The sequence below is a fragment of the Hyperolius riggenbachi genome, chromosome 1, assembly GCF_040937935.1.
Source record: "Hyperolius riggenbachi isolate aHypRig1 chromosome 1, aHypRig1.pri, whole genome shotgun sequence".
Lineage (NCBI taxonomy): Eukaryota > Metazoa > Chordata > Amphibia > Anura > Hyperoliidae > Hyperolius > Hyperolius riggenbachi.
The window spans coordinates 543,549,067-543,576,452 of NC_090646.1; the positions used below are offsets into that span (position 1 = coordinate 543,549,067).

At 42.9% G+C, this 27,386-nt stretch overlaps 1 protein-coding gene across 6 annotated transcripts in view; it reads right to left on the minus strand.

The window, feature by feature from the left end:
* Positions 1 to 27,386, minus strand: part of TNFAIP8 (TNF alpha induced protein 8) — a 148,875-nt gene continuing 121,489 nt past the window's right edge. For 4 of the 6 annotated variants that reach the window (XM_068271666.1, XM_068271665.1, XM_068271663.1 and 1 more), the window contains exon 2: positions 1 to 1,289. In XM_068271666.1, the coding sequence (XP_068127767.1) occupies positions 721 to 1,289 (569 nt within the window). In that variant the 3' untranslated portion in view covers positions 1 to 720. Of the gene's footprint in view, positions 1,290 to 13,350; positions 13,467 to 13,513; positions 13,534 to 27,386 lie in introns of those variants that run through there. The other 2 variants (XM_068271668.1, XM_068271664.1) reach the window with 2 other exon arrangements.

Consider the following 27,386-nt stretch of genomic DNA (forward strand, 5'->3'; position numbering starts at 1 on the left):
TTCTATATGTAAAGTTTTTTTGTTTTTATTTTATTTTCTTGGATGACAGGTTGACTGGCAATAAGAAAAGTGCAATTCTGCTTCCCACGAGAAATGAAACGCGTTAAATGGCAACATTGGTGTACCGTTTATATCTATAAAGCACAGGATCAATATACAGTATCACATACAATGCAGTGCACTTTGCTGACCGCAATATTAAAGATTCACATGAAAATAATACTTATAAAATAAAGATTTTTTTTTTAACATAAGCAAAAGAAAGCTGCCTTTTTTATTTTTTTCTTATCAAGACCATATATTTGCAAAAAATAAAGAAGAAAAATATTTTACACAGGCAACGGGGGCAAATACGAGGGGGTGGGTGTCTTCGGCATCATGTAACTCGGAACAGCCATGAATGACTTTCCCCTTGTAGCAGATGTTGTTGCAACATTTCTCCACATACCTGGAGATTTCTGCATTGAGGTGTCTATTCCCACTTGCAAGTTGTTGCATGTCCAGCCGGTGTGAGGAAATTTATCTGCACTTGTAACTGCTCAGACATATTGGTCCAGGGAGAACCAGAAACCACCATCAGATATATAAAAAAAATAATCTGGTTCCAGTGTTATCAGCAGATCAAATATCCTTTTACAAGTGGTCTCTATCTCCTTCATGGCAATCAGTTCCTGCATTGCATTTTCTAGCAAGTAACTCCGAGGGACTCATCTTGAGCCCTTAAATATTGTCCTCATCCAACATTTTGTTCACGCCATCACAAAGTCTCTGAAGGTGGGGTTTGTAAGGTCCAAATGGATTGTATAGAGCAGCTAAAAACTCACAATTGGAGAAGTGGTCAAACACATTATTGATACGTCCGTGAGACTTTGCCGTGAGATGGCGCTGGATAACTTGATGAAGGAGGTCACGGCATTCGTTAAGTAATTTTGACAGCACATTGCGGTCAAATGTAAATTCAACTTGATGAAAGCTGACTACAGTCATAGCCAGCTGGTGGACTTTTCGCTTGAACTTTTCCATAAGTGCAATCTCATCTTGGTTGAACTGATTATTCCTGTACAGGACTGCAAGTTTTATCACCGTCTTGATAAGGTTTTTGATTACCTTCTCTGCATCTTTCTTGCTTTGTGTGAACTCCCTGGTCACTTGATAAAGCTCATCTAACACTTCCCCACTGGTGTCATCAATTAGGGATGTTGCTATGTATTTTGAGGAGGCCATCTTCCCAAGTATCTTCTTTTGGGCCTGGACAGCCAAATATTTGGAGTTGAAGACATCTGTCGCCACTAGGAGAAATAGACAATTCCTATTAATTCCAGGAAAATTAAAAAAAAACTAACAACATTTCTTCTACTGAAAACCAACAGTTTTTTTTCCTCCCGCTAAAAAATAAAGTCAGGTTGGCATTTTAAACAGCTTCAAATATTTAAACCCTACAAAATATCATTAATAGCAATAACAATGCAGAAAGTACAGTCATCTAAACTGTCAACTACCTCTGCAGTGGGGACCAGCCAGGTATCTCCTTCACCAGAAGCCAATGATGGATAGGCAACACTATACCGTCACAGTTTTATTCCATGTATGCAGTCAGTTCAAATCCACTTTAAAGATGGCTTAACTTTAAAGAGAACCCAAGGTGGGTTTGAAGAATGTGATCTGCATACAGAGGCTGGATCTGCCTATACAGCCCAGCCTCTGTTGGTATCCCAAACCCCCCTAAGGTCCCCCTGCACTCTGCAATCCCTCATAAATCACAGCCGTGCTGTCGACACACAGCGTGTCACAGCGGCTGTGTTTTTCTCTATAGTGTCAGTCTGCTGCTCTCCCCACCTCCTGCAGAACTCCGGTCCCCGCCTGCCTCCCTTCCCTCCCCACTGATTAGAGGGAAGGGAGGGGGGCAGGGACCGGAGCTCTGCAGGAGGCGGGGAGCAGCCGAGACTGACACTACAGATGTAAACACAGTACCACAGCGCGGCTGTGATCTATGTCTGATTGCAGAGTGCAGGGGGACATTAGGGGGGTTTGGAATACCAACAGAGGCTGGACTGTATAGGCAGATCCAGCCTCTGTATGCAGATCACATTCTTCAAACACACCTCGGGTTCTCTTTAAGAGCCCTTTTCCACAGGCTGCTAAACTGTGCACTTACCAAACAGCAGCAAGCAGTTGTGTGAGTTCAACAGTCTTTTCACTGCCTATCAACTGCTCATGGGAAAAGGGCCCTAAAGGACAACTGACTTAAGAAGAATATGGAGGCTGACATATTAATCTCCTTATAAACAGCATCTTGCTGATCTTTCATGGAGCAGTAGTGTCTGAATCACACACTTGAAACAAGCATGCAGCAAACGTAGTCAAATGTCAGTCAGAAACATCTGATCTGCTGCCTGCTTGTTCAGGGTCTATGGCTAAGGCCTCTTTCACACCAAGACTTTGCGTTTTAGGGGACGTTAAGGTCGCATAACGTGCCCCTAACGCAACACATGGTGGTGTTGAAGTTGGACGTCAGATTGAGCCGCGTTATGCAGCTCTTGGTGCGCTGTTTTTGTTCTATCTATACTGATAGAACAGCCGCTCCAGGATAGTGATGGGAAGTCCGGATCTTTTCAAGGATTAGGATGATTCTAATCGGATCATTGAAAAGATCCAGATCTTTGAACCGAATCATTTGAATCATTTTACTAGGAAAGCAGACTGGGGGTGAAATGACTAGCAGGACAGGACTTTCCCTGCACTGTACATTCTGTATGCTCCTGTTTCTTCCAGACAAACATCCACTGTGAACCAAATCTTTCATTGTGATGATCCGGATGATTCGACTCACAAAAAAGATCCTGATCAAATGAACGAATCATTCATGATCCAGACAACACTAGGAGCCCAGGTTACTTCACCACAGTGCAGTGAATATTAATTAGCCATGTGGCTAGTCACTGAGCATGTGCAAGCAGTGTAACGCAGCTAAAGCCCAGTATAACGCACAGCATGCTACACTTTCATTCAACGTGTAGCGTTACAATGTAACGCACCGTGGGCACTGAACAACAGATTATTTTTCATTATTGTGAGTTGGGCTGGACTTTAACGTCCCACTGTGAAAGCAGCCTAAAAGTATTTAGAGGCAGAGGATCAGCAAGATAGCCAGGCAATGTGCATTGTTTAACAACTTCAGGTTCCGGGGTTTTTACCTCTTAAGGTTCCTGACAGTTTTGGAAAATCAGCTGTGTTGCTTTTGAAACAGCAATAACTATTACACAGTCCATCAAAGTGATACATATATTGTTTTTTTTTCAGGACAATCTAGGCTCTCTTTGGGTAATATTTTTTTTTCAAAATTATTTCACAGGCAATTTATCAAGGAAATTTAGGCGTAAACGCAAAAATAAAATATTTTTTCATGTTTCCCCCTTCCTAACTTTTACGACAAGTGCCACGGTTTTAAAACACCTAAAAATACATATTGGCGGCAGCCATTACAGGTGTCCACGAATCTTAAGGCAAAATATAGTTAACACAAGGGGTTTATTATTACTTTGGTAGGGATTAAAACATAAAAAAAACACACTTTTTATGTTACACTGTCACTTTAATAAAAAAAAATTAAAAAAAAAAAACTTTTTCCCTTACTGTAACTTTATGTGATTGACTGCTGCTAGCAGAAGTTGTTGACAATGGGATCAATGCATGTGCATGAACGGCAAGGGCGTGCACGAGCACAATCGCGGTAGCGGACGTTTTTAGTGTTGGATGTAAGTCTCGCGCCCAGAAACCTACAATGAAACTAATTTGGACATGAGACTTTTGTCCAAAAACCGAAAATGGTTAAAAGGAAATAAGTATGGAAGCCTCCATATTCTTCTCAGGTCAGTTGTGCTTTAAGTCAGCGTAGAGAAGTTGTGTGCCTGAAAGAAAATGTTCATGTGGACTAAAACAACAAATTCTATTTTCCTTCATGATGTGACTTGAAAGAGAAGCAAATGTAGCGGATTGCCAACGACCATGCAATTCAGCAGACACTTTCCATTTAAGCATTTGAAGAAATGTGGAAAAAGTAAACATGGCCAGAAAGTGGCACAGAGGTAATACATGATGAATTGAACCAATTTCAGTAAATACTGGCCCATGTGAAAGTTGTAATTTTACAACAATTTAGTGGACGGTAGTGGTTGAGTACTCAGTCAATGTATATGTCTAAGAAAGTATTCATGGCAGGGCAGCATGATAGCCAAGAAACTATTGTTTTGTTTTTTTCAAAGAGAAGTCAAAATAATATTTTCTTAGAAAGAAGCTGAAAATAGCATCCTGCATAGTCCTCTGGTAGGTTTCAAGAGACGGTTCATGAGATGAAAAGAATTCTGAGCTGATGCAGGATTATGCATATTCTGAATGCAGCTTAAAAATGGACCAGTAGAACTCCAAGACGTTGGCAAGATTCAATTGGTACATTTTCAAGCTGCACGTATATTGCATGTGGGACTTGCAATACATGTACAGACCAGGAACGCAACTACAAATCATGGGGCCACGAGGAAAAACTTTGATGCCCCCCCCCCCTAATGTTTACCACACCCCTTCCCTTGCCTATCCCTGGTGACCCTCACAGGCTGTGGGCCCATCTTGATTAAACAAGTGTCGACATTGTAATCTTCACACCCATAACTTAAAGAGACTCTGTAACAAAAATTGCATCCTGTTTTTTATCATCCTACAAGTTCCAAAAGCTATTCCAATGTGTTCTGGCTTACTGCAGCACTTTCTGCTATCACAGTCTCTGTAATAAATCAATGTATCTTTCCCTTGTCAGACTTGTCAGCCTGTGTCTGGAAGGCTGCCAAGTTCTTCAGTGTTGTGGTTCTGCTATGAACTTCCCCTTTCAGGCCCCTCTATGCACACTGCCTGTGTATTATTTAGATTAGAGCAGCTTCTCTCTTCTCTCTTATCTTTTACAAGCTGGATAAATCGTCCTCTGAGCTGGCTGGGCTTTCACATACTGAGTAATTACAGACAAGGGCAAAGCTGTTTGCATGAGAAAAAAGAGCAGCCTGAAACATCAGTGCATGAGAACTGCAGGGAGAAAGAAACACACAAATGATCTCTTGAGATTCAAAAGGAAGGCTGTATACAGCCTGCTTGTGTATGGTTGTATTTTCTATGTGTGGACATACTGTACATCAACCTACTTCCTGTTTTGGTGGCCATTTTGTTTGTTTATAAACAAACTTTTTAAAACTGTTTTTAACCACTTTTAATGCGGCGAGGAGCGGCGAAATTGTGACAGAGGGTAATAGGAGATGTCCCCTAACGCACTGGTATGTTTACTTTTGTGCGATTTTAACAATACAGATTCTCTTTAAGTATAGCCACAAACACGCCTGATCTGAAGGAGGGACCATTTTATCGAAGGGAATGTAGTAGTAGTTGGGGCCCCCTTACTGATGTGGGGCTCCCCTGCAGTCAGGGACTGTTCCTTTTTAGTTACACGCCTGGTACCGTGTTTCCATACAAATAAGCCAGTGTCTTATATTTCATTTTGCTATAAAAGATGTGCTATGGCTTATTTTAAAGTATACATCCGAGCAACCTAATAATGAAAAAAATTCACTTACCTGTGGCTTCCTCAGGCCCTGCCAGCCGTCCTGTGCCCTCGCAGCAGCTCAGCTCCACGCTGGTGGTTTGAGGTCCCCTCTGGCGCAAGATGTCCACTGCGCCTGCACGAGCAGCTCTCAGAGTTGCGCTGATGTCATCCGGACTGTACTGCGTAGGCGAAGTAGTTCTGCACCTACGCAGTACTGCCCAAGTGACGTCAGAGCGATTCTGAGAGCTGCACGCTGGAGCACAGGAAGATGCCGACCTGGCAAGGTCGACATCTGCACCGAAGGGGACCGGGAGCCACCAGAGCTGCGGCGAGGGCACAGAACAGCTGCCAGGGCCTGAAGGAGACCTGAGGTAAGTGGATTTTTTTTATTTTTAGGTTGCTCTGACCTTCCCTTTAAGGGGATGTCTTATATTTCTGTCAGGAAGTGTCTCTCAGCAGAACATTTCTTGCTCCTTTGTACTTCTCTACGCTGACTTAAAGCACAACAGACCTTTGATTTGAAGGTATGCTACTGTACTGATCAGGCACCTGCCCTGTCATCCCTGCACATAACTGATAACCTTGCTGTTTGCTGGGATAACAGGAGCAGTGCCCGATTGGCGCAGCACCACTGTGTCCCTGCTTGCTGGCCGCCTTTTCTTCCTTTTTAACTTCCACTAGGGCTTATTTTCGGGGTAGGGCTTATATTTCAAGCATGCTCAAAATTCCAGCTAGGGCTTATTTACATGGTAGGTCTTATTTTCAGGGAAAGAGGGTACAAACATTGATGAACTACATGTAGAAAGATCTACAAGTAATGTTGACGATAAAAAATAAACACCAAACTATTGTCACAATTAATTCATTAAAGGGGTTCTTCCGCGAATGAGGAAAAAAAATCAAAATGGTTTATGCATGTTCTATTAAAAATCCTTCTAAAATAGTGTGAAAATGTTTTCAAAAAAATGAATGGTTTCACCAATACAACATGTAATGTATACAGTGACGGCTGACGGGACTGTGAGGCTAATCCATTTGTTAGGGGTGTTTTTTTTGTTACTTTCACTTCATAAGCTGCTCCCTACCTAGTTTTCATTGCTGTAATGCAGGGCTATGATGAAGTGCTGTGCAATGGCAGTTACAGCTATTAAAATAACGGCTGTGCTGCTCTGTAGTTTCTGCTTGTACTTCCTCACAGAGCTGACCCCCCTCCCCCCGCCTCTCCCTGTAGGCAGAGGTCGGGCAGCTCTTCGGAGCAAATCACGTGTTTACCTCGTTGCCGGGCAACCAGACTTCAGCGTCTGTGCAGAGGACTTCCTATCCATTGCACGGCAAGTTAGCTGCCTGAGCTACAGTTCAGTACAGTACAGTACAGAGAGGGGGGGGAGGGGGGTCAGCTCTGTAAGGAAGTACAAGCAGAAACTACAGAGCAGCACAGCCGTTATTCAGCTGTAACTGCCATTGCACAGCACTTCATCATAGCCCTGCATTACAGCAATGAAAACTAGGTAGGGAGCAGCTTGTGAAATGACAGTAACAAAAAAACCACCCCTAACAAATGGATTAGCCTCACAGTCACCTCAGCCGTCACTGTATACATTACATGTTGTATTGGTGAAACCATTCATTTTTTTAAAAAACTTTTCACACTATTTTAGAAGGATTTTTAATAGATTATGCATAAACCATTTTGATTTTTTTTCCTCATTCGCGGAAGAACCCCTTTAACACCTAGCCTTAGTGCAACTTCCCAAGACCTTCTTAAGTGCATATCACATTACACAGACCCATACCATCCTACCCAGCCAGGTTAACTGCTAGCAGGTCAAGCAAACATGAAAGACCCCCTTGTCACCTGGTGCAGAGTGCATCGTTTACCTTCACGCCACCCCCTCTGCACACTCCACCTCCCTTTCTAAAAGCTATAATTGGCTGATACCACTCTTTTCAGCACACCCATGCATAAGAAGAAAAACGCCAACCCATCGGAGGTCGGCGATCCTTCAGAGGCTACCAGTGGGACCCAGGAGAAGACTGAAGCCACAGCGAGTGACCTCTAGGGGCTGAAATAAGCCCCAGGTAAGTAAAGATGCATTTATTTTATCACCTCACTTGTCCTTTAAACAGATCTTGCAATGAGAAATAGCACAGACTTCCATAGAAGTCAAGCAGCATGTGGGTATTCTTGCCTATTGCTACTCATTATTTCTGGTTGTGGTTCACATTCAGAGTTCTACCACTGTTAACATTTTAATGCACTCCTTTTTAGTGTTCCTCTTTCATTTTTAATGCTTTGTACAGAAATAGGACTTGATGGACACAGCAATATTTACACAAGTGAATCAATCGATTCTTTTTGGTACAGCAAGTGTGCTCTGATTAAATAAGGCAGAAATAAAAGCAGGATTGTAATCTACAGTATATGCTATTATCCAGTTTTTGTATGTATAACTATTATATTGGTGGCTGCTATCTATGCTTACATATGTACAGAGATTAGATTCAATCTCAGGGTGGTTTGAAGTAACTTGTATGCTATATTCATGTTGTAGCCGCATTTTTCTCAGTCACAGCACAGTATTCTTTAAATAAATATAAGAGTTTTACAAATACGTGAAGAACACATTTTTATGATTGCTTGTAAATGCAGTCTACCATTTCACAACACCTAACGATGAAACTTCCCTATATCTCCTATAACACTCACTTCCTGAATACACACCATCGCACTACAGTATCAGGAAGTTGAAAGATCACACTGAAGAGACAGTCTCATATACTTATCTCTACAACAGAGACAGCGATGATTTGTTAGTGTGTAAAGCAAGAGATAGAATTTGTGTTCACGGTTATCCCTGACTTCCTGTATGGTGACAACCAAGGCTCACATTTGATCCCTGGATATCACTACGAAAGGAAGAGAAGTTGAACTCTAACCTAACAGGGACATTGACAGCAATAACCTAAAAAAAGCCTTTGACCCTTTCCAACTCTATTAAAAACTAACACATTCTGGAAGGAACAGACTAACCAGCAAGCTCATAGTGAACCAGACCTCATTGGAGTGTGTAAGGGGCTACAATGGGCCTAAAAGCCCCCTTACTAAAATGCTATGGAAAACAAAAGTTTGCTTTCTTAAAACAGAACGAATTTGCGATAAATCAGGTGGAGTGAGCTCACTCCAACCTGAGTTATCGCAAATTCTTTCTGTTTTAAGAAAGAAAACTTTTGTATTCTGGAAGGAATATACCTTGCACCATACCTCCTGCACAAGTGAAGGCGTGACCCCTAGCCCCAATGTCTCCACCCTGCATGGAAATGTGCTGCCAGGTAAAGACAGACACACACACTAGTTACGCTGGTACAGTTTCACTTCTTCAGAAAAGATTTGTACAGGAAATTGCACTGCTGAGTAAGCTGTACATCAGCTGCACCGCACTCATCCACCACACGGCAAGGAATAAGTCTTCTTATTCTAGAAACACGAGTCAAATACCAGAGTAATAAGAGGTAATACACAAATTCCACTTATATCCAGAAGAATGTTTCGTAATACCAATATTGTCATTGCAAAGCTTACTCTGCTAAAAGAAAATATCATATATTTCATGTATTGCTGAAGTAATAAAAAGGAATTAGGAGACAGACTGAAAGATTTATTGCACAGTAAATGAAAAAACTGAAGCAAAAGCTGAGCAGTGGCATGATGGGATGCACTGAGCAACTGTTCCCTCTCCATAGATCAGCTTTGGGGTGCTGGGAAGAGCTGATCATTCAGTTTTCCAGTTGCAGGCGATTTAAAACTGCCGCTGAAGTTGGTAAATTCACTGCCTGTCAGCTGCTCCCGCTCATCGGTCGGGCGATTGCTAGGACTTGACACAGGCGCTAGACAGGCAGCCCCCCAAGAAGTTGCATCTGAACGTGGTGGCTGCAGTCCTCAGACAAAACATGAGGCGGTTTTTGGCTGCTGGGTAATACTGCCACTTGTCAAATGGGACACGCAGCATGGTGTTACCAAATGCTACCATTTGGCTGCATGTAATTGCACTTGTGGCCGGCAGCCAGAAGGCTAATTTTCTGACAAGTGAGAAGTTCAGCCTCCCATGGAAAAGAGATGCTCAAAGCTAAAGTAAGCTCAGCTACCTCATGAAGGTCAGGCAGCAGTACAAAGTCAGTGGAAGCAGTGGTGAATTCCTAAGTCCTGTCTGATATCTAAAGGTAAAGAATATTAAGAATATTAAGAAGAAAAGAAGAAGGCATCACTTATTTACCTGATTTAGCAGACATCTACAAGTGTATGATCAAGTATATCAGCACACCGTAAGTCCATAAATCACGCTCTTTTATTGGAATCTATAAGTGTATGGCCAGCACATGACGAAGTCAGAAGGAAATCCCTCCTCCTCGACATATCAAGTCTCTCTGCTGGTCCTTTAAGGTGATGAGGAACGTTGCTGCTATATAGCTCCATTTTCTATTTTTTTTAATCTAATTAAACAATAAAAAAAAATGTAAGAACTGTACAAGAAGTGCCACCCAAAATGATTATTAGTGACTGTTTCAGGTGACAGCGTAACGACTGAAGACTGTATAAACAGGCTTGCTCAGCTAACTGCCAAGCCCCCAATGCTATACTACAGAGAGGAGAGAAAGGAGGATGTGAGGGAAGAAGCTCACTGAGGGGAGTAGAATAGCAGGAAGACATAGGTATGCCAATCCGGTGATCACTGCTTCACCGACTTTGTGGGACACCCCTACAAGAAACTGTGGCAACATAAGAGCTCATCCTGAAATAGTCATATTTAATATAAAATACCTGTAGCAAATGGAGCTCATTTTCGCAGACTATTTGATAGGAATCTGGCTGCCATGGGTAATTTGCAATATGTACTGTACATAACCACTGCTGATGTCCTCTATGCTAAATATGCGTATTATTGGTGCTAGTCCACATCCAGCTCCCTGTATTACTGCAATGACCATGTACAATATAAAGAGTACTGTTGCCCATAGGGATCGGAACACAACCCCGTTCAGGGGTAAGTGGTTTACAGACACATATTTAGCCTAGAGGCTAGTGTTGCATCTATTTCTATGAAGAAGAAGGCAGGACGAAGCATGGAGCAGCTTCTTGTAGGTAGAGTAAGGAGGAGGAGAAAAATGCACTCAGGGCTTGGCCAGGCAACGTAAGTCACTAAAGACATTGAGGGGCTCCTGTATAAACACTAGATTCTCAGCCAATTTAACTCAGCATTTGCGCATCGCTAAAACTGTCATGTCAAGACAGCCAGTTTACAGCATAGAGATCTGAAAACTGCCTGCACTAGTGTGGCTGTTGTAGACACCAGCAGTGCCTAGTGGAGTTCCTAAAGACTACATTGTATAGCAGAACTTTGTTCCGTTTCCCAGGCTTGATAAATATACGCGACAGAGACGACAACAATAAACAAGGTAAACAAAGCAACCCCTGACAGCCGTGTATCAACAGAAGACCGTGCACAATAAAACCATCTCACCTGTTTGCTCTAGGCCACAAGAATGTCGTTTATTGAAAATATTTCACATAGTTTCAGCTGCAGACAGCTTGAGGATCTCTGTTCAAATAACCGGGGCCATGTGTACACAAAGCATTTCACCTCGAAAAGCTCCAAATCTCTTCCATCACTTTTTCCAACAGCGCCATTGTAAGTGGTCTATTATAAAAGGCAAAATCAATATTTCTCCATTTTGCCACTGAAAATATTGATTCTAACAGGTTCACTTCTTTGTAAAGCTGCTCAGGGCAATGCTGCTACTTTTTCTGCAGTGTTTGAAAAAAATAAAAATAGTTCAGCAAAACTTATTTTTTTAGACATTTCTCTAACTGATCAACTTTCCAAACACTTTTCATTGGAACTTTTACTGAACGGATGCCAATCTAAGCCTGGCATCAGATGGTATTTTCAGTGGAGGGGAGCCAGGGAAGGGATTTGGAGACCGAGTAGTTTTTACGTTCTTGATTTTTTCATAGAGAGCGGGAGAGGCAGTCACTAAACTATCTACACTGCATATGAGAGCTGTTGGCATCCAGCTTTTCAGCAAACATGCCAATAAACTGTTCTGGCATAGACGATGTCTGAAACTACTCGTTTCTGCATTAAAGGTACATTTCAATGTAAGGTAAAAAGTTCAATGACGACCTTCATCTCAGCTTGTTTTTATCTGCACATAAAACACAGACAATCACAGAAAGGTGTTTTGCATCAGGGTGATACCATTTATTGGCGAACTTAGAAGAAGAGCAGTAAGCTTTCGGCTATGAAGCCTTCCTCAGACTTGATTCCTGTATACTGACAACATTTAGAACACAGCTTGTAAGGCATCCAATGGCATTTATTTATGGTAGAAGTACAATGTATCACCTTTTTAATGTCCAGTGTATATAAGCTGTGTGCTCTAAATGTTTAGAGTATAGAGCACTGGTCCTCAAACTAAGGACCTCGGGCCGAATGCGACTCCGAGGCTTTTTTACTGGCCCCTAAACACAAAATGTACAACTGATAGATGTGGCCCACTGCACCCTTAAATATCAGCGGCCTGCATATAAAATACCAGTGCTAACACCACCCATCCACATACTGTAGAAGCCAGCGAGCAGTCATTCGCTGGCTTCCAATCCAATTCTGCATCAGCTGATACTGCAGTCCAACTGGACGGCAGGTTGCCACCTGAGTATGCTTCAATGGTGCACAAAGACGTTCTTCAGGGCGCCGCAAGACTGAATGGCTGCTACTGGGAGCTCTCCTCCGGGCATGACTGGGGGGAATCAGTACCTAGATTCAATGTAATGTTTAACATTTTATGTATGTTACAGCCCCCCAGCAGTCTAAAGTATGTTAATCCGGCCCTTGACTGAAAAAGTTTGGGGACCTCTGGTATAGAGTAATCAAGTCTGAGGAAGGCTTCATAGCTGAAAGCTTACTATTCTTCTAAGTTAACCAATAAATGCTATCATTCTGATTCAAAACGTATTTCTTTTACTGATGGTTAATACAGTGCAATACTTCACTGTTAAAATAACAGTGAAATTCATAATTTGAGCAAGGTGGAGGAATCTGAACACATTCATAGAAACACCACTTCAGAGTACTGTTGTCAAGGGAGCAAAAATGTGCAGTTTGAAATTAGCAACGTTGCGTTCACAGTGGGACATTGTGGAGCGGCTAAATGGCTGCTCTGTAGCGCGGATTTCCGCACGGCAATGATGCCCTATGCAACATTCAGTGTGGTGAGTGCAGTGCGGTATAATGGTGTGCGGCATCCCAACGCACTGCATGCAGCACGTTACAGCAAAACACGCACATTACCAGTGAAACATAATTTGATTGACTGTATTCTTCACTGTATGTGACACAACGTGGTGATAATGTGCAGTGCGACTTTCCCGGTTCGTTGCTGCTGTTGCCGGGAATGCAATGCAATGCCCACTGTGAACAAAGCCCTATAGTCTTGAAAATTCTTAGCTGGCTGTGGATGGAATGGAAAACATATTTTTTAAATCACATTAAATTTCAAAAAGGCGTGTGCAGTAGCAAGCTACATTCATGATAAAAGCAGCATTTGCCTTTAGTACAACCTGGATCAACAGGCGGAGAATTACAGAGCTTCTCCTGCCACAGACATGGGACAGTACGTAGAGCATGTGGCCAGGCTGACAGTCGTTCTCTTGCTAAATCTGTATATTATGGCCATTTGGGAATAACTCGCACAGGATTATCATCTGGACTTACAACAAAAAGCCAGGCACATAAAATAAAGCAGGTAAATGCTGAATGGACAACGGTAGGTGGGCCTGTGTAAAACAAAGTACAGGCAGTGGGGCAAAGCCCCAGTTCATCCGCCCACATTTTTCCGGGATAGCAAGGCTGAACATGGGACTACAGCAGTGCTTACATAAGCTTCATATTTGATGCAACCGTTGAGTAACTGCCTTTGGAAAAGTCACATGACCATTTAGAAAGCTTGCAACTGCAACGAGAGTGCAAAGGGAGAGGCTCTCAGTGCTCATATAGGTGACCTGGGTTTGAATCTTGACTCTCCTGTTCAGTAAGTCAGCACCTACTCAGTAAGGAGACCTTGGGCAAGACTCCCCAACACTGCTACTACCTACTGCGTGTGCCATAGTGGCTGCAGCTCGACAGCATTGAGTCCGCCAGGAAAAAAAGAGTGATAGAAAGGTTTTGTGTCTTGTATAATAATTTATTTATTTATGCTCTATGGAGCTCTAAATGCCTAATCTTTTTACGAAAAGGTGGAAAAGAAATGTGGATCACTTTAATGTTAATACTGTTCATAATGTCCTGTATTGCTTTGTATTTACTGTATGAAATGTACCCTCAGTAATACGTTTTGTAACTATATGGGTTGCACAGTGACCACTGTTTTCTCTGGAATCCAGAATCGCCTCATGGCACTATCTGCATGTTCTCCTCCCACAACCAAGCAACATACTGGTATATTAATTTGTCTCCCCCAACCCAAAATAGGCCTAAGAATATGGCAGGGACATTATGCAAATCATAAACAAAAAGACATCCATATTGGAAATAATATCAATATAGTCTCAACAACTCTGATAATCCTATACAATAAAATCTAACTGTCCCTGCATCATCAGCATCTTACAGTCTGTCCGTCCAAAGCTTTTTTGTACTGCGCATGTGTGCAGTCCAGAAAGCCGTTGGGACAGGAGGTGAGGCCAGTGAGCAGGGCGGCAGGTGCGCGCGCGGGTGGTCGTGTGCGTTGCAGGTGGGCGGGCAGCGATAATTTCCCTACCTAGAGCCTGTTTTTATACGCTGCCCGGTGATCGTCCTCTGCCCCCCCCCCCCCCCCACAATTTCCACCCACTGCCCCCCTCTCGTACGTCCAGCTGCCCGGTGATCATCCAGGCAGATGGACATACTGGGGGGGTTGGAGGAGGCAGCAGAGGACGATCACCAAGCAGATGGACATGCATCTCCTATGCCTTTTTTAAAAAGAACGCATGAGAATTTCCGGATGGGACTCCCTGGTCTGACCCGTTCTCGAGCACCAGGATCATATTTCCATAGCTTTGACGATCATGTGATCGCGAATACGGTCTAAAAATGATAGAGCGCTCAACCCTAGACATATATGCTCGCTCAAATAGCATGTCAGGTGCTGAAAAAATAATAAAAAACCGCATATAATATAAACACAATTTCAATGCTTCATTCAAAACATAAAATGGCTGCATCAGATCACAAAACAACCTTGACATCTGTAAATGATTGTTTGCCTCTGTAATATAATAAAGACATAAAGATGCCAAGACCGCTCTATAAAAACCCACTGGAAATGAAGTAAAATAAAGTAGTTACCAGACACCTGTGATTACCGCTCTGCCACCCCCACATAGTCACTCAGGGATATTACACTGTGACCATGGGAGGGATTAATGCTTCTCTGAGGGACAGAAAATATGTAATGTAGTTGGTGAAACAATGTGAAAATGTCAGCACTACATAAACACAATATATAAGCCACAAATAAAAAATTAGAAGTACAGTACATATAGTGAATGTTCTGCTAACAGTCTAGGCCCCATTCACACAGGTAATCGCAACATCGCTAGCGTTTTATAAAACTATTTTCCTGCAATTTTTACTGTATGGGAAAGCGATTTTGGAGCAATTGCATTTTGGCGATGTACAGTGTGAACACTACCAGTGAATTGCGTTGCAATAGCGCTTTTTCAGGCGTTAGTGATTTATAGACAAGCTGAAAACACTACTAAAACGCTTCTGTGTGAATGAGGCCTTATACATACCTCTACGAATGCAACTGCAGCCTAGCGTAAACTCGCTTGTAACCATTTGCTATCAGCAGCTGTTCCCTGGCTGCTTCAGCCTTCCATTTGTCCCCAATTACAAATCGAGTAACACTTCTGCTAGGGGTCTTGTGACCAGAATTTCAATAAGAAACAAAGGCAGCCTATTCTGAACTCACACCGAACGTCTTGAAATAAGTTCATGTATGCTCACACTGGTTAATGTAACTGGAGATTCATGAAATGTTCATTGTTTGAATGCCAGCACTATTCTTGGCTAAAGCAAGACTAAAAAGGATGCTATACATTCCACTATCTGCCATATAGAAAGTGGGTTGTTGTACAATGTGCAGCTATGCCGCTATGTGAAATCAGCATCAAGATAAGATTCTACTGGAAACCAGTTTCCCTCCAGAAGATAGGGGTCTCCTTGTTTAACAACATATTTTAGCACTTGATAAATGAAATGTATGTAAAATACCTCATAAATGCATACTACCTCTTTTCTTTCACTTACACAAATACCTTTAAAGGAGTAGTTCCCTGGTTATTTGCAGTGCAGCTCTATGCTGACACATAATAGAGATGAATGAGAAGAGAGGCAGGCAATACATGGAGGGTGGAAGTGAGGACATAGCATGGTCTCACTCGCCCTTCACAAAGATCATACAAGTCAAAACTCAAACATTAAAGGGAACCTGAAGTGAGAAGCATATGGAGGATTTCCTTTTAAACAATACCAGTTGCCTGGCAGCACTGCTGGACTATTTGGCTGCAGTAGTGGCTGAATAACACCAGAAACAAGCATGCAGGTAAATCTTGTCAGATCTGACAATGTCAGTAACACCTGATCTGCCGCATGCTTGTTCAGGGTCTATGGCTTAAAGTGTTAGAGGCAAAGGATCAGCAGGACAGCCAGGCAAATGGTGTTGCTTAAAAGGAAATAAAATATGGCAGCCTCCATATTCTTCTCACTATAGTTGTCCTTTAACACTTAGGGGGAAGCCAGGCGATGTCACAAGACAGATTCCAGAAAGAGTTCATGCTGAAATTGATCGGGAATCGGCCTGTGTTGTATGGGCAGCCAACAGATCTCTCTTCGATCGATTAGAGAGAAATCGGTCTCATAGTCGATCGGCCCATACATTGCTAGATGTATGGGAACCTTTAGTGGTTAGCCATGAATCCCAGCCAGGATGCCATCTCCATGCAATTTCAATGTTTTCTCTGTGTTTGTCGAATTTTAACTCCAAAACACACTTGTAGGTTATCGGTTTCCCCCACAGAATGTGTTACATTAGATTGTGAGTCCTGCTAAGGGGAAGCTACTTACATGAATTCTTCATTGATCTATGTGAAGAGGTAATACATAAATTATATCAACACTATATTAATAAACAAATATGCTGTAAATGACCTTAGTGAACTCACAAGTTGGCGTGTGTCTAGAAGATGATCACTATTGTCTATCATTTCACTGCTCTTATGCTACATCTACACGTAGCGATCCGGAGGCTCGATTAGCCGCTGGATCGCCTCTTCCACATCCCCGCTCGCCGGATTCGATCCGCCCTCGTCCCCGCCGGCGCCGCTTATCTTCTGCTCGATTCCCTGCCATTGTCCCCTCGTGGGGAACGAGCAGGGAATCGGCGGTGGCGAGATCCGACCTATCGGATCTTATCAATCGAGCCGCATCAGTGGCTCGATTGATAAGCCAAATCGCCGCCGGTTCGCTACGTGTAGACATAGCTTAAAAAAGCTGACTATATTTAGCAGATTTTTTTACACAGTGTTATTATGCAGAACAGCTGGAATTACTGAAATATTGGGTGTTTCCTAATCATAAAGCCTGAGGGCACAAAACCAATAGCAGCAGTTCCAGGCCTTATTCGGATGTTTGCATGACTGGGTGGATAATTAAAGCCAGTCTCCAGCTTCACAGATTTTCTGCCCACTGTGATTGGCTCACAGTGATCAAGTAGTCAGGAGCCAATGAAAATGGCTCCTGACTGATGTATGCAAATAATGCTGTCTGTGTCCCCTGCACGGGAGCTGCCGGCGTTAAAAACTACACCGTATCAGGCTTACACAGTCACAAGTGCAGCGTAGCTTAAAGCGGACCCAAACCAAACTTTTTTTTAATTAGAAATATTTAGTTGCACCACTTTGACACATACAAAGATAAATAAACACTCCTTCAAACCTATGATCATTTCAGGGCATGCTTTTCACCCTTCTCTTTTCATAGCTAGGGTTATACTAGGGGCAGCCATTAGCAATTCCTCCATTGCCGGACACCATCTACTCCACCAGTTTGCCGGAAAAATCCTGGCAATTTGAAAGGAAGGGAGGGGTTCCTCCAATAAATGTAAAATATTTTATATTTGTCATCATGCAGCTGAAAAAAAGGCTGCTATTTATTATTATAATTTAGAAAATAGATTTTATTTCTGAAATCTTGTATTTTTAATTTGGGTCCACTTTAACTATCGGCAGTTCCGAGCTAGTTTTAAGGGAACCTAAACAGAGGGATATAGATGTTTCCATTTAAACAATACCAGTTGCCTGGCAGTCCTGCTGATCTCTTTGGCTGCAGTAGTGGCTGAATCACACACCTGAAACAAGCATGTAGCTAATCCAGTGTAACTTCAGTCAGAGCACCTGATCTGCATGCTTGTTGAGGGGCTGTGGCTAAAAGTATTAGAGACACAGGATCATCAGGAGAGTCAGGCAACTGGTATTATTTTAAAAGGAAAAATCCATATCCTCCTCAGTTTAGGTTCCCTTTGAGTGTTCTGGTAGATGGCTGCACTGACGATAAAACATACTGTAAATTGATGATGTCCACAGACTGCTACTTATAATTTTAACTCCTTCACACTATAGGACAATTTGTATTAAATGTGCATGCAAGGTGGAGAATGATTTCCTCAGTGGACCATATCTTGCTGGTATGCATCTTGGTCCTGCCAACAAAGCTTGTGTTGAATTGTATTCAATGTGAAGAGAGAACAATCTCGGCAGTCTGTAGGAAGGCTGTACTCTGGCTCACCATTGCACAGCTCACTGGAACATGAAACTGTAATATTCTGGCACTTTTTACAGAAGCTAGAGCTTACCACTCACAATAATGCGGCTAAACTGCTAAAGGGAAATGTTGTAACAGAAGTTCTGCTTTCAGCTTCATCGCACAAGAATTTCCCAAAAGCTGACCCTCTCTGGACAGATCCTCAGTCACTGCATTATCCACACTGGTCACTCTAAAGCTAGCCATACACAAATCTATTTAACCTTGATTGACTGTCAGTTCGTTTGAAAAAATATTGGTAATCAGTTGATAATGTATAAAATAGTAATAGCTGTGGATCTGCAATCCATTCTGCAGTGAACAGGATGCACATGTGTACATGCTTTAGCAGTTCTCAGTAATGCATAGGATACTTACAGGATTGACCTATTTTCTGACCTGACTGATCAGAGTTCTTTTGATTCTATATTTGATATCTATCACTTCTGGTTAAAGGTGGCCATACACTGGTCGATTTGCCATCAGATCGACCAACTGACAGATCCCTCTCTGATCGAATCTGGTCAGAGAGGGATCGTATGGCTGCCTTTACTGCAAACAGATTGTGAATCGATTTCAGCATGAAACCGATCACAATCTGTGGAGCTGCCGCTGCCCCCCGGGCCCCCGCATACATTACCTGATCCGGCCGGCGCGAGTCCCCCGGTCTCCACTGTCTCTTCTCCGCTCTGGGCTCCAGCTTCACTGTACTTCCTGTCCGGGGAAGTTTAAACAGTAGAGGGCGCTCTACTGTTTAAACTTCCTGATGGGACAGGAAGAAGTGAAGCCTGCCGGACTCGGAGCCCAGTGCGGAGAAATAGCGGTGACAGCGGGTACTTGCACAAGCTGGATCAGGTAATGTATTGCGTCGGTCGTCGGGCATTCGAACGCCGCTATCGACGCACTCCTGACCCGCCGGCGATCGAGTGAAATCTTTCGCACGGACAGGAATGACGGGAAGGATCAATTTCGGACGGAAATCGATCGTTCGCCCAGCGTTTGTGCAACGATTTCACAGCCGATTCGATCAGTGATCGAATGTATATCCCCGGGAAAATCGGCAAGTGTATGGGCCCCTTAACCAATTTACAGAATCAATTTGCAGTTGTCCAGATAAAAGATGAAACAGACTGCCTGGTCAGACAGAAAACTTGCATCGTGTATGCCAGGCTTTCGGGAGAAGTGGCAAAACCAGCGTCTCTGTCCTGAAGTGAAGAGTGGGTTTGGTTGGATGTAGTCAGCAGTAGAGAAATCTAAGGTAATCTAATAACAAACGAGTAACAGCATCAATGGAAAGAAAGGTCTTAAAGAGGAACTTTAGCAAAAAAAAAAAGGGGGGGGGGGGGGGGCAAAGAAGTTTAAAAAATAGAAGAGAGATCAAGAAATCATTGATATTCGCCATGTAATTTGATAATGCTGTTTGATTCACAATGAGCCTGCACATCATTATCTTTACTACTGTCAGACAAGAAAAAAACTAGACTGCTAATATTTATAACCACACCCACTAACATTGCAATAGGCTAAAAGGTTGTTTGTTGTTGTTTTTTATAGATTATACATATGCACAAATGGAGATACTGTTTGCTTGGCTGTTGGAAACAGCTGTTATTTCCCACAATGCAACAAGGCTCACAGACAGGAAACTGTCAGGACCATGGTCATGACATCACACTGTGGGAGGGGTTTCACCACAATATTAGCCATACAGTCCCCCCTGATGATCTATTTGAGATAAGGTAATGGGAAAAGTGGTATCAGATACTGATTGGGATAAAGTTCAATCCTTTGCTACAGTCCCTCTTAAAACATAATTTCATAGCTGCTGAAACATCCAAGAAGACAAGATCACATCATTTTTAAATAGGATAAAAAAATAACTGGTAACTAGGTATAGTTAATGAGATGCTAATCAGAGTACATACAAAATGTATCATTGGTCCATTTCCAAGGTGCATGAAATTGAATAAAATGATTTGCATCTGCTCACGCTCACTAGTACCTTGATGATCCCTACTAATAACCCATAATGGCTGCACTATTCTCCTTATACAATAGAAGGTCTATTTCTCCGCCACTGAAAAAAAACAAATCAAAAAAGCAACAATATTTTCACTGAGAACTATGAAGACATAATCAGCTTTTGAAGTCTGCACATATTTGTATTTTTATATTTATGTATTTTTTATTAGCTGAAACGCTTTGAAGGTCGGCCAAGAACCAAGAAGCTTTCCAGGGATAAAACAACAACAAATGTCTAATACAGGACATAAGTAAACAAATCGCTGAAATAACTGTGGCACCACTTTAAATATTATCCTACTTCAAGGTCCCTCGGAGCCAGACAACAGAATGAGGACACGGTGGAAACAAAAAAGGCATTATAGGGGCATGAGAATGTGGCGGGTAAGAGGTTAAAGCATATGGGCAATTTCCACAGATACGTGCATTAGCGCCCTCCTTCTGCGTCATTTAAACTTTTGATATTTGCACCAGTGTATACGGTGTACTTTTCTTTACCAATGCCCTAGTCATGTGATCCATGGTCCAGTTCTCACACCCAATATAAACACCTGGTAGAGGAGTGTCCTTATTGTAATAGCACACAATGAAATAGTGCAGGGTTTACCACTTGCCTCTTCTCGAAATGCCTACTGATGTGTGCAACATAAGAGTTCCCTCCCCCATCCCGCTGTCAGTCCACTTGTGTAAGCATTACTGGGGAGGTCTGTCGCCTTGTTTCAGGCAATAAGGTGTGCACACTTTTGGCCTCAGAGGAAGCTATGTTTTTGCAAAAAGGTTGTCAGGCCATGAACCTCTGGTGCCCATGTCACTCCGCAACTGGTACAGGAATATTTGTGCCGATATTGCACCTTTACTGTTGACTTGCGCCTTACTGTGCCAACTGGCCGAAGTTACCGGGAGCCATAACGGAGGATCCAGGAGGCGGAAAGGATGGCGAGGAAGCGATCAGTCCGAAGGGGGCTGGGTCCCAGGTATGTATGATGATTTTATTTTTTTTTGTATTATTCTTCACCTCAAGTTCTCTTTAAACCAATAATTCTAAACAGATGTGAAATATTAATTTGTGGGGTTTTACACATTTTACTGATTAAAAATATAAATATATAATAATATTTAAATGCCATGTAACCACTAACTAAATAAAAACATCTTTGAAAAACTCAATACATTCCCTTTAACAAAGTAGTCAAGAACTCTTATTAGATCTCTTGACTATGAATGAGGTAGTCACAATTATTTCCACCTATAATGATAGGAATATCTTACTTATCAGTCATTTACAATCTGCACACAACTCCATGGACCATATGCAATTAACTGCTTGCTGACCGCATCACGCCGATGGGCGTGGCCGCGGCGGAAGCCCTAGTACCGCCTAACGCCGATTGGCATAAAGTTCTGGGGCGGCAGTTTGCAGGAGATCGTGCGCAGGATGCGTGTGCATCTCCTGCTCGGGGGGCGGAGCTCTGCCCCGCCTTCAGTTTCTGATGGAGACTGTTAGTACAGTGCTACGATCTGCAGGCTGAAGCCTATGACAGCTGATCACAGTGATTGGCTGGCGGGGGGGGAGGGAGGGGGGGCCTAGGGTAATACAAATAAAAAAAATAGCAAAATTTATTAAAAAATAAAGAACAAAAATATTTATATAAAAAAGAATAAACACACAGAGAGCGATCAGATCCCACCAACAGAGAGCTCTGTTGGTGGGGAGAAAAGGGGGGGGGGGAAATCACTTGTGTGCTATGTTGTGCGGCCCTGCAGCTTGGCCTTAAAGCTGCAGTGTCCCATTTTTACATAAAACGGCCTGGTCTTTAGGGGGGTTTAACACTGCAGTCCTCAAGAGGTTAAAGAGAGCCCGAGGTGGGCTCATAAAATTTAAAAAAAAAATGCTACCTGATCCGGGGGGCTGGGCGGATCAGGTAGCCGCCAAAACCACCGTCGCTCCTGTGGGCCGCACTGGCCCACTTTTACTTTTGTGACCTCTAGGTCACGACGATGGAAAGAGAGAGCTCTCTCCCAGTGTGCAGGGAGGCGGGGGAGCGGCAGGTGGCATGGCCAGGGAGAGAGAGCGCTGCCCAATGCCAGCTCTGGAAACCTTGCAGGAATGCCCCTTGTGGGTGTTTTAAACAGGGAATCCCTCTTCTCTGTTTACCCTCTGAGATAGCAACAGAGCGGTGTGGGGACACAGAGGCCTGTCATGAAGCAGAGAACATTCCTCTGTGTCCCATCTGCCCCCCAAGGACCCGCCTCGGGTTCTCTTAAAGTTTCTCTCCTGGGTTATCTTCTAGGAGATAATTTTCATCTTCTCTTTAAAATAACTTTTCAGCATTTTACAATTAAAAAAGTACCCAAACGTTGGTTAAAAAAAAAGTACTATCAAAATTATTCTGAAAATTTTCTTGCGGGGGGCGCATGCGCGGCGCACCAGGAGACGGAAGCAAGCCGATGTAGCTCCGAGCTCACTGCTCTCTGCTCGCAACTTTTGGGGATTTCTAAGCAGCGATTTTGGCCCTGACATCAAACAACCCCTAAAGGAAACATTGGTGTATGCCTGGGAAGCGGAATCCAGGACCGGCGAAGCGGCAAACCTCCGTTTCTGACTACCTCCTGAGACCGCGTGCAACCTCCACCATGTCGCAAAATGGCCGCGGCTCCCCTGCTCTGTCACAGGATTCAGAAGCCGGGCAGGACTGGACACAAGCAAAGCCTGAAAGAGGTAAGAACCTCACAAAACGAGATTTGGAAGAAAGCTTAGAAGCCATGTATAACAAGCTGGCTGGGAAATTCCAATCCGAACTCAGACGAGTGGAGGCCTCACTGACCCAGGAAATAGCCTCCTTAGGCAGCAGAACAGACAGGTTAGAAACTAAATATGACGATCTATTAAAAGCTCACAAAGAACTACGTTCTGAGCACGATTCTTTATGTGATACGGTTCAAGCAGTTCAATCACAAACTGAGGACCTAGACAATCGGAATAGGAGAAATAATCTGCGGATAAGAGGTCTGCCTGAATCTTATACCGACCTGTCTGAACATGTCACCAAGATATTCCACCAAATTCCTCTGTGATAGAGTGCATAGAGCTCTCAGAGCTCCTCCTGCTCCTGACCAGCCGCCCAGGGACGTTATTTTGTGCCTTAAAGACTTCCTCATTAAGGAACAGATATTGAAAGCATCACGTACCATTTCTGAACTGAAATATGAGGAACATGCAATCCAACTATTCCAAGATATTTCCCCCGCAACGCTGGAGAGGCGTCGGAAGATGAAGCACATTACTGCTGTACTGATCAAAGCTCAAATTCGCTATCGATGGGGTTTCCCCTTCAAACTAATAGTGCTGCATAATGGGGTCACCTATCTGGCTACAACACCAAGAGAAGGGGAAAAAATACTAATTAAACTTGGATTGCGTAAAGCAACTTCCACACCTCAACAATCCCAGAGGCGCTCACCTTCACCAATATGGTCGCAAAAAGGATCTCCTCGAGCTGACTCCCTTCCGCAATCTTCAGACCATTCCTGAACTCCGGCTAGTATAAGGGATTATTACCTGTTTGCTTTATAACTCTCTACCGCTCTTTAAATGCTGCCTTATGTAATATTCTTATGGTTAGCTATATACTCTACCCTTCCCTCGCACACCGAGTGAATTGAAAGCTTAAGTATGTTGCGGCTGTTTCCGAGCTGGGCTAAATGCACTGTACTCTCCCCCCCCTCCCCCCCCAGCCTCCAGACGTTTCTTGGGGCTGTGGTATTCCGACATTCGGCTTTCCGATATCGGTTGGACATCTGTCTGAAAGTCTATTGAACTGTATTTACCCGTTATAGTGGTTTCATTTTGCTCAAGTATTTTATACTGCTATAGTTACTTAATAGTTTTAGTGTACGGTTTGATTGAACCACAATTTAATGTTGCTCTCCATATTATTGCCTGCTCCCATCCCCCATGCTCTTGGACCAATATCCAGCCCTTTACTTCTATATTGGCGAGTTCGGCGCCTCCTGAACAACCTTCTCTATATATCCCTTTACCCTTGTTAGCAATATCTAGGCAGTATTCACTTCCTCATTATGTCTCTTAATATCTTGAGTCATAACGTACAGGGATTTAATTCCCCTAACAAAAGGCGTAAAGCTTTTAAGCATTATAAGCTTTTAAAGGCGGATATTCTGTTGCTTCAGGAGACGCACTACTCTTCCAATACACCTAAGGTTATGGATAAATCGTTTAGTAAAAACTATTATACGGTATTCTCGAATAAAACCAGAGGGGTAGCTATATTATTCCGCAATGGGATACCCTTTGATCTTAAGAAATCTTACAAAGATCCTGAGAGCAGGTATTTGATTTTGCAAGGTACTTTGGCAGGAAAGGAAGTTACTATATGTAATGTTTACGCCCCACACACACAACAGGCTTTGTTTTTTAAAGAACTATTTAAACGTCTTGAAAAATATCTATCTAATCATCTTATTATAGGGGGAGATTTCAACTGTGTCAGCAATCCACTAATTGATAGAAGTACCCCCTCCGACAGCAGTAGAACTTTCCCTAAAATTCTTCAGAAATTAATTAAAAACTTCCAATTAACAGATCTTTGGCGGGCTTTCAACATGGGAGACAGGAGTTATACATACTATTCAAACCCGCAAAACTCTTATGCTAGATTACGGTAGATTATTTACTCCTGTCTCCCATCTTGATGTCCAACGCACAAGCATCAGTGATTCACGCTTGCGTCTGGTCCGATCATCAGATAATCAGTGGGAATTTGGGGTCAATGGGTACTCCTCTCTCTTTTGACAACTGGAGATTGAATGATTTGTTGTTACAGGATCCAGCTATTCTCAGTGAGGTGCAACAATCACTAGAAGAATACTTTATTTTAAATAACAACGGGGAAGTTTCTAATGGTACTTTGTGGGCAGCACATAAACTGTAATACGAGGAAAGCTTATACAGATGGGGGCTAGGAGAAAGAGGGAAAGATTAGCTCTAATTTTGAAACTTACTTCTGAACTAGAAACTTTATATAAGCAGCATGGCTCCTCTCTGGATAGGCCAACGCTCATCAGCATCAGAGAAAAAAGACAAACTCTAGACCAAATTTTATCAGAAGCAGTTGAGAAATCCCTAAAATTTGCAAAGGCAAAATTTCTACTATACGGCAATGCTCCTAGCACTATGTTTGCCAGAAAGCTCTCCCAATTTCAAAGAACCCCCCACCTGTATAAGCTTCAAAATAAACATGGGATGTTAGAATCCATTCCCCACAAGGTAATGCAAATTTTTGAAGATTATTACTCTCGCCTTTTTGTTGCCCCTTATAGTCCCTCCTTACCTGAGATAGACGACTGGCTGGATTCGTTACCCATTCCTTCTCTGACAGCAGACAAATTGGAGACTTTAAATTCACCCATCACCTCTAGAGAAATTAGCGATGCAATCTCCTCTCTCAAAAACTCGAAAGCTCCAGGTCCAGACGGCTTCACAGGCCTTTATTTTAAGAAATTCGAGCAAATTCTAGTCCCACAATTAAAACAGCTTTTCAACGACGCATTGTTAGGTACTAAATTTCCTAATGAGCTAACAAACGCCTTTGTTTCTCTTATACCGAAACCAAACCTAGACCACACACTACCACAAAATTATAGGCCCATCTCACTTATTAACAACGATATGAAGCTTTTCTCCAAGATCCTGGCCAGTCGTCTCTCTCGGGTGATTGCTAATTTAATCTCTCCATCCCAATCTGGGTTTATACCCCAACGACAAACTACCGATAACACCAGGCTAGTATGTAATATCCTTCAAGACGCTCAATTGAATGACCAAAGGCTACTGTTATTAGGCCTTGATCTCCATAAGGCCTTTGATTCGGTCTTATGGCCTTATCTACAGAGTGACTAATAGAATGGGAATCCATGGATCTTTTATGGAAGCGATTTTGGCTTTATATGACCTACCCCAAGCTAGACTTAAGGTCCGTACACACGCCGGACTTTAGGCAACGACGGGTCCGTCGTTGCCTCCCGCTGGGTGGGCGTGCCAGCGACAGTCCGGCGTGTGTACGCTCTGTCGTCAGACTGATACGGCTGTTCCTGAGCGATCCGCCGGGCGGATCGCTCAGAAACAGCCGTATCAGTCTGACGACAGAGCGTACACACGCCGGACTGTCGCTGGCACGCCCACCCAGCGGGAGGCAACGACGGACCCGTCGTTGCCTAAAGTCCGGCGTGTGTACGGACCTTAAGACTACCTGGCCTTCTCTCTAAGCCCATCCAAATTAGCAGAGGAACCAGACAGGGTTGCCCCCTCTCCCCACTCTTATTTTCAATAGCTATGGAACCCCTATCACTGGCCATCCAAACAAATCCTGATATAAAAGGCTATGTTAAAGCTGATAAAGAATATAAACTTAGTCTATATGCTGATGACGCATTATTGTTCTTATCACAACCTATTACTTCCATGCCTATATTACTTCAGCTTTTGGAACAATTTGGTAAACTCTCGGGTCTAACAGTTAATGTTTCCAAGTCGCAGGCCCTACCAATTAATCTCCCTCAGACGGTGGTCAAGTTATATAAAGCCAATTTTGATTTTAAGTGGGTTAACTCGTATATCACATACCTAGGAATTAAGGTACCCCCACACTTTAACACTCTTATTAATACTAACTTTGAGCCGTTACTCCACACAATATCTTCCACACTGAAAGACTGGTCACAATATCAAATCTCCTGGCTAGGAAAAGTGAACGCAATTAAAATGGTTTTTTTTACCAAGAATCTTATATTATCTTAGGGCAATTCCTATCAACCCAGGACGAACCCTTATCAATAAGTTTCAAAAAGTGATGAATAAATTTGTGTGG